Below are 8,837 nucleotides of genomic sequence, written 5' to 3'. Positions count from 1 at the left end.
TACTGTTAATGTGATGAAGCAAATAAGGTGAATACCGTATTACGAAAATGAAACATTACTACAAATAATGTCACTCTCAATCTCCATTTCACAATGCAGTCCACTCAGAAATCTAATCCCCTTATTAAAAAATACATCACATAAGCCAGACATTGTGCCATCTTACGTGATGGCAAAAGATGACTTAAATATTGCAAGATTTGCAAAAAAAAATAGTTTTATGTGCATGTCATCGCAGCCATGCGACGTCCACTGCTAAACATAGGCCTTCCCCAATACTTTCCATGTTGCACGGTTGGTATCGTCACCAACCAAAGAGCCTTTTGAATCTCTCTGTGTTTTGGTATCAGTGGAGGCGCAATGAGCCCATAGGACGTCCACTGCTAAACATAGGCCTCCCCCAATGCTTTCCATGTTGCCCGGTTGGTATCGTCACCAAAGAGCCTTTTGAATCTCTTTGTGTTTTGGTATCAGTGGAGGCGCAATGATCTCTGACCTGGCCGACGCCAATCAATCAACTTGATCCCACTAAATACCGCGTCCCAATCTCCCGACTGCACAAGTCACGCGCAATAATGAGCTCTACGCCAGTGCCGAGTAAGGTCTCAGGTGCAGGGACAGGTGAGCATGCATTTAGTATTCCCATTGACGTGATTAATGAAACAGATCGCGCCGTACATGGGCAAGTGTCTAATCGGTACATTGATGTATTAGTAGAAATAATAGCGGTACGGTAATACTTTTTAAAGTGAAGTTGTGAACGTATTCATTAAATTGCTTGAATACACTTTGATACCTTCTTCTGCATAACACGCGTAAATCACATAGAACATGAGTGGGTTTGTTCTACGAGTAGGTTGATGTTGCTCGCCTTATGACATCTCCGCGCCATCTTTCCTTAAGTAATAATATTTTTCTCAAACGATTAGAGTAGGGTTTCTGATTTCTCGACTTATTTTTTTTTCTCGAGTTTCGGGAATTCTCGAGGCCAAAGTCTCGAGTTTTCTCGGGTCTCGAGTCTTTTAATTAAAACTGTTGAAATTGGTTGAAAGGACATTGTCAGAAACCGCCTAAAAAACCGCCCAAAAACATTAACCCATCATAATTATTTTCTATTTTTTTTAATACATTAAGCACCNAGCGATTTGAATCTTTTGAGGTGCTAAGGCTGATTCCAGCTGCACAGACGAGGTTGGTCCTTCTGGAATTCGGGAATGCGGATGTGACAGCGTTACTGGCAGCGACTTCTTGTGGTGTTATGTTGCACGACTTGCACGGAGTTGACATGGTGACGATGATTGATGATGATGACTCGGACGCGAAATTTTCTCTGCTCAATCGGGGTAACCAATTTGATTCCATGTCAGATGATGAAAGCTGGTGGAGGCTGATGCCGAAGGTGGTAGTGGGTGATGGAGGTTAGGTACGTCTCACATCACGTCGGTTTGGTACGTTTATCTTCGTCGTCGTTCGTCGGGCTTCGACTGCTTCTTCGACTTCGTTGGAGTCACCAATTTGTGTCAACTTCGTCGGGATCGTCTTCTTCGTCCGGTTCGTCGTCGGGGTCGTCTTCTTCGTCGGGTTTACCAATTTGTGGCAACTTCGTCAGGATCATCTTCTTCGTCGGGGTCACCAATTTGTGCCATGTTGGGAGACCGTATGAATGAGACACGGGTTGTAGTTAGTCTCTGATATTAATCTGTTTATTAATAGTAAGAATTTGCAAGGAAGTTTGTAAAAAGTCACTAATTAACACTTTGATTTGCTCGTTTAAACACAGTGAATGATTCAAATAGGTACATACAGTGAATGGTTCAATTACATTAAATATCTTTATTTATTAAATTTTCAATATTATTTACGAACAGCGCTATTCATAGTACATGTAATATTTTGTTACTAATTTACTAATGTTGTCGTTAGATGGCGTTTGACAGCTTTGCCTTCATGAATATTTACGTACCTCAAAATTTTTTGTCAGGCGCAAGAAGATTTTAACCAATGACGATAGATGGCGCTTTTGCACGTCTTATGAAAATCCTAAATATTTTACGGGACCCTATTTTTTCCAAAATAAAATTTAGCCTATGTTACTCGTGAGTTATGTAGCTTTCGAATGGTGAAAGAATTTTTAAAATCGGTCCAGTAGTTTTTGAGCCTATCCATTACAACTAAACAAACAAACAAACAAACAAACAAACAAACAAACAAACAAACAAAGTTTTCCTCTTTATAATATTAGTGTAGATTATATCCTCTGGATCAGTAGATAAGTATTTATTTGCAGTGTGAGGACCACTGTCATTATTCATGAGACACGAGTGAACTAAGTATAAAACTGCTTGTGAAAGAAGTCTGGTGGTAATTTACAATGCCTACTTATCCTTTGTAGCCGTTACGACTTAAACCCCTTGTTTATTATTGTACGTTCAGCTTCAAGGCCAAACAAAGTACATTGCCATAAAACAATCCTTTATAAAAAAAGATAAAACAATAATAAAAAGTAAATAAAAAAAAGCATAAATTAGTATAAAAAAGAATCGCCGGCGCAACTGTCAACAACAAGCCGTATTGACTTTGACTTTGACCGAGTTCAAAGACTAAAAGATATTATTTATACAGGGTCTCAAGAATAGGCCAGTAGAATTAAACACAAAAATTGATTAAATCGGAAATAATTCCTACAAAAGATTTTTTTGCTTTAATGGCTTCATTGGTTGCCCATTAAGACTCTCCTAAGTTTTCGACTTCGACGGAGTTGTGCTTAAGTGGTGGGGGCCCCCGAAAGGGGCGTTTTTTCGGTTTTCCGGTTATACCGCGTAAAGGATTTACCCTATCGAAAAGTGGTCTTCATAACGGTTAAAGGGCACTTAATCCTGCATTGAATAAGACCAAATTCATATGTTTTGGACAAACCGTCCTCGCGCTAAAGATCGGCAAAGTAGAAAATATACGTATAATTAACGACCCTCTCCACGTCCAATGGCTTGTTACCCACATGCTTCCAAGCCTTGTAAAGGGTTGCCTTAACCAGTGTAACCCTAACAAGGCTCACGAGTTTGATTCGCTTATCCTTGTTCGTCCCAGCCGTTCCTTAACTGCGGTTGCTGCACCTCTTCCTGGCACTTTCCTGAACGACTCTGTGTTACCTAATGTGGCTGCCCCTCTTCCTTGTACCCTCCTGTACGATTTTATTGCTTAGCCATATGCCTGGTCCAAAGTTCGACGCCACAAAATCAACTTCGTACGAGTGAAAATAGTTTAAATACTATTTCCCGTGCTTGCAACATTTTTCTTTACTGCTTCGCCTCTATTAGTCGTAGAGTGATTGTATATATCCTATAGCCTTCCTCAATGTATGAGCTATTCAACACAAAAATAATGATTTCAATCAAACTACTAATTCTTAAGTTTAGCGCGTTCAAACAAACAAACAAAAAACTCTTCAGCGTTTTAATATGAACTTGTTGTTGTTGATTTTTGGCGTCGAACCTTAGACCAGGCATACGGCTAGGCAACGTAGTCATGCAGGAGGATACAAGGAAGAGGGAAAAAACTAGAAAAAATGTTACTTTTATACAAAATCAAGTCGTCAGTTACCCAAATCGCAAGCAGAATCCGTTAGAAATAGCATAAAATGTTATTAATCGATAGTTTTATTTCTTCTTCTTCTTTTAATTCGTTTTAATTCAATTCAACAAGCATTCGCAACAGTCTCACCTTTTAATCTATCTAAGCCTTTAGTCATACTCTCTAATCTGTGGTCTCATCTGTGATTCGCAAGTGACATTGCTGCATTGACAGATGACAAAACGAATTATTTTCATTCAATCATTTTAGTTTTGTCATCTGTCAGTACAAACCTTCATAAAGATCAAATACACTGAATTGTCCCACCCGTGACATTGACAGGGGGCGCCACCGTCAATACCGGATCGCTGGTTCCGATTTTTGCCATGTTAGAAACTATATAGTTGAACGATGGTGGCGCCCCCCTGTCAATGAGTTTGGTGGGACAGTATAGTGTATAGTTCCAAAATACTGAACTGTCCTATGCATGACATTGACAGTGGGGCGCCACCGTCAATACCGGATCGCTAGTTCCGATTTTTGCCATGTTGGAAACCATATAGTTGAACGATGGTAGCGCCCCCCTGTCATTGAGTTTGGCGGGACAGTTCAGCGTGGGTCATCTATATTGAGTCTTTAATCGATTGACTTTTAACGTTCCATTTTACGTTATCTTAGATTAAATCATTAATTCGTTTTTATTATTGTATACCTACGACTTACGACATCAGTTAAAATTATCATTTTTACCGTAAAATACTCCCTAATGTATGCGTAATATAATATCAAAAACCTACCAATTAAAATTAAATAAATAATTAAATAAATAAATTCTTTATTGAATAACTTATTGACAGTTTTTAACAATAGGCTAATATTAAACTATAATAGGTAAAAGTACATACGTGCCTGAACTAAGAATTATAATTCCTGTATCTCAGGCAAAAAAAGGCTTACATTACTTTATTAATAGAACTATTTCTAGCAAAATATATAATCTAATATTTATACATAATAATATATAATTAAAAATTAAAATCTACACAAGTTACATTTAAGATTTAAAATCAATACGATGTGCTACATAATATTGCTTGTTCTACATACTTTATTAAAAACATCCAACATACAGTGTCTGCGTAAACAAAAATAATAAACTGGGTCACGCTCAATGTTGCAAAAATCATACAAGTTATTTATGTTTACTCTAGATATACTTAAATGCAATTCGGTTTGTTAAGGTAGATTTGATAAAAGGTTAGTGGGACAGCTCTATGATTAATTATGGAGTTATCTACTAGTAGGTACTAATGGTAAAAGTTAATTTATACAATCTAGGTAGTAAATTAGCTAATGATAAAACTGACACATCAAGACAAACATAAACTCGCAGGGGACGCTCTTAGGCGCCTTCGTAATCTATGGTGTTAATATATCTTTGTTCTGCTAGTTTCTTAGCAGGGCACTCAGCGTCACCTGTCTTGTGATTGTTGGGCTTTTTGAAGTGCAAGCAGGTCGCACATTTTGAGGGTTCATCCTTTTTATTGCAATCCTTTAATACGTGACCCACTTCTCCGCAGTGGCCGCAAGTGATATTAGCTTCACGACAGGTCTTAGCAGCGTGTCCATACTGCTGACACTTGTAGCACCTTGTCACTAGGGTAAAGTCTCTAACAGGGCACGATGACCAGTTCACAAAAACTCTGTCATTTGCTATCAAGGTCTTCCGTATTTGAGCTGTGACTTCAATTACATAATTACAGGTTTCGGTGTCTTTCCTCCCTGATTTATGGCTTAGCTTAATAGAGGACATGAACGCTTCCAGTGACGTATTTTGAAGTTTGTCGGCTAGGTTTTGATGGTATATGCATTTAAATACCTCAGTTTCATCCATGGAAGCAGGAACTCCCAGTACTATAATCCTGGGCTTCCGTTTCTTCGTCTCGTCTATGATGAGGCCTGATGTTCTTAATTGCGTTGACTGCTTTATCTTCTCGATGTCGTCTTTGGAGTTGGTGCTGATGATAACGCCGCCATCTCTAGTTTTCCGTAGACCTCTCACGTGCAATTTCATTTCTTCGGGCTTAATTATTTTTTGCACTAGGGACTTGGTTTCCTCGCTTGACTTCATTTTATCATTCGGGTAAATAGCTACAGAACTGAAGTTTTTGGGCTGAATAAAATTGACAGGACTCTTTTTAACCATGTCAGCAAAGGAAAACGCTCCCGAGATAGGTTTTGAGGTCACTTCTATGCTTTTCTTGAGGTCTTGAAGTTGCTGTGAAATGTCTTGACTTTCTTTAAGGACCTGTATGTTGCTATGAGCTTGAATGGCCTTTTGCTTCAGCGACTGGTATTGTACGGCCATTTGGGATGTTCCATTACTCACCCTTCTGCACAGGTTACTAATCCTCAGTTTCTGGTCAGTGTTGAGCTTTCCTTCCGATGAGATTATGCACACCTCATTCAGGCACTGCTCGATGCTTTTCATCCAGTTCTGGAGTTCTGAAGTGGCCACCACTTCGAGTGGTTCCATGACGGGGGCGGCGGGCGGCGCGTGCTGCGTGGGCGTGGGCGGAGGGCTGCGCTGCGTGAGCGCACTCCGGTTGAAGGGACTTCCTTCCATATTATCAAGTCTATACACAAATCATTATAAGTTCAGTGTTCAATTAGAAATAAATGACACAGATAAAACACTTCCGAGTTTCGATAATGTAGGTCGCGATTTTGCTAGTGAATAGTTAAATTAAATATTTATTTTCATAGCGCTGACACGTCCGATCGAGTGAACGGCACAAACTCACAATGTACAACTCTGTACAAACTTGGGCCCAAAATGGTTGTTCTCCTTTAGATTCTTTATGTCAAGGAGTATCCAAACCCCATGTACGAGTATGTTCCTCCGATTTTGCTCAGTTTAGGAGAGAATTTTGTGATGTTGTTGTGTGTTATTCCTTATCTTCGAAAGGTAAAAAGGTACTCACTCACTTTTGCTGTCCCACCTGGGAATCTAGTCCTCTTTATTAACAGATAAAACAAACCTATTTAAATACCGTCTCATTTTCATCCTCTTTAATGTTTGACATCATAGTTGAGTTCATAGCAAATAACAAGAAGTGTACGATTCTTTAGTATAAAAGAAGTTTTAATTAAATCGTTCTATTAGTTAAGGGTAATCGCACATTTGCTACTTTAGTATCGAGGATATGCGATTCAGTCGCATCTTCCTTTGAAACTTTACAAGGTATTTATTTACGATATAATAAAATGCTCCCATTTCGAATCCATCCATATCCACATTAAGAAACGAAATGGAATACACACAATTTTAATCCCGAAAGTTAAAAATTGTCATTGTAGTAAAATGACTTCTGTGATACTGTGAAAAATAGAAAACACATAAGAGAGTAAGAGCAACATAGGAACGAATAAAATTTATGTAGTGACCTGTGGTAGTGACCGTCTCTAGAAGTTGAAGTAGCGTGTGCTATTATGACCCTTAAGGCACGCGCGCAAGGGTGACATTTTTCACCGTGACAGTATGACTGTCTCTCCATTGTTTCAGCCAAATGACGTTCACTGCTGGACAAAGGCCTCCCTCAAGGATTTCCATAGCGACTGGTCCTGCGCTGCCTACATCCAGATTCTTCCCGCAGTCAGTCTACCTTGTGAGGGTTTGCCCAAATGCCCACGCAACGTCTTCCAGCCCGTGGTCGGCGAGTGTAAAGAGAGATGTACTGTCACGGTGACAAAAAATCACCCATGCTCGCATGGCCTTAAGTTAAACGAAATGAAGACTCAGTGAAGGCAGAAAGCATTACACTCCCAGATACTGCTTGTTACAAAACTTAAACGTTATTAATCTGCTCAAACTCATTACTTGAAAGCTTCGCGTTTAATGAATTGAAATGTTTCTGCTACTTAGACGACATGCTGGTTGAATATAAATCACGTCTTGTTCAAGAACAGCTTCCATTAAGTTTGTACTATCAATTTGCGGGTTTAGAGGCTTTATAGAACAAATGAAATACTCCAAGGAGCCAATACGTATAGTTACTACGGCTTTTCATTTTACTTATTTTATACTCAAGAACAAGAAGTAAAGGGAAAAAAAAAATTATTGTTACTTAACACTTAGGTACTTACTCGTACCTACAGTCAGCGTCAATAGTTCATGACACTCAAAGTAGCCAAAAAGATGTCAACGTAACTTTATTCTTTGTAACAAAAACGTGTTGCGAACTTTTTGGGTGTCACAAACTATTTGACGCTGACTGTACAAGCAACATAAATACAATTGATACTTTGTTGTGCAATTTATATGTATACGTATTATTATCACCTTATATAAAGTGCATCGTGTAGTTTATTGTGTGTTGATACGACCTTCGTAATAACCATTATTTTGTTGGCTACCGTTATTTTCCTCTTGTGCAAAGTCGTAACAGACACCATTAAACTACTAACATCCAATTAAACATGCAGCACTTAATATATCTATTTCATGTCTAAGCCACAGATAACATAATACGCTAGTCTAGCGCTTAAGTCATTCAGTGCCTGAGGTAACTATGGGAACGGCACAAGAGGGTGTTTTAGAGACGTCAAACGGCTGCGAGACTTCAGATAAGCTTCAGATTCGTATGCTCTATCTAAATATATAAAAGGAGAAACTGACTGACTCACTGACATATCAACGCACAGTCTAAACGGCTAAACGTAGGCACTTGAAATTTGGTAGGGACGTAGCTTAGGTACCGTAGAGGTACACTAAGAAAGGAATTAGCGGTAAAATCCTTTTGTATGAAAAATCCAAACTGCTTAAGTTAGACGCTTGAAATTTGGCATGCAGATACCTTAGTAAACTTAAAGCTTAGTTACAACAGGATATTGCAAAATTCCCACGGGAACGGGAGTAGTTACTAGCGGGAAAAAAACATTTGTATGAAAAAATCTAAACCGCATAAGATAGATGAAGGGGGTAAAACGGGATCCACGCGTACGAAGTCGCGTGCGGCCGCTAGTTACGTCATAATATCAATGTCACAACCCCTTCGGTGCCGCTACTATAAGCTCAGGTACTGACTAAGTTAAGCGATAAACCTATAGTCATAAACGAAGCAGGAAAATCCTAATTAAGTACCTACTAATAGTTTATAAGTTATCAGACAAAACAGAAAAAGAAAAACAAGAAAAAAAAAACAAAGACGTATTAGTAAGTACGTAAGCAAGTATTTAAAAAAAAGAAAAAAAAATAGTTTTGAGTT

At 38.7% G+C, this 8,837-nt stretch overlaps 1 protein-coding gene across 1 annotated transcript; it reads right to left on the bottom strand.

Annotated features, from left to right (window-relative positions):
• Window positions 1-4,658: 4,658 nt before the first annotated feature.
• LOC114362981 (uncharacterized) lies at window positions 4,659-8,292 on the bottom strand. The gene has a single exon (XM_028318569.1). The coding sequence runs from the start codon at window positions 6,194-6,196 to the stop codon at window positions 4,973-4,975; it is 1,224 nt and encodes a 407-aa protein (XP_028174370.1). The 5' UTR covers window positions 6,197-8,292; the 3' UTR covers window positions 4,659-4,972.
• Window positions 8,293-8,837: the final 545 nt, after the last annotated feature.

This window comes from Ostrinia furnacalis, unplaced genomic scaffold (assembly GCF_004193835.3).
Source record: "Ostrinia furnacalis isolate ACB-3 unplaced genomic scaffold, ASM419383v2 OfSCF6932, whole genome shotgun sequence".
Lineage (NCBI taxonomy): Eukaryota > Metazoa > Arthropoda > Insecta > Lepidoptera > Crambidae > Ostrinia > Ostrinia furnacalis.
Note: the sequence above shows the minus strand (reverse complement) of the source record. Positions and strands in the feature narration are given on the sequence as shown.

What these genes read in the sequence shown, in the direction of transcription:
- LOC114362981 (XM_028318569.1), bottom strand. Translation starts at nt 6,196, where the DNA reads ATGGAAGGAAGTCCCTTCAACCGGAGTGCGCTCACGCAGCGCAGCCCT.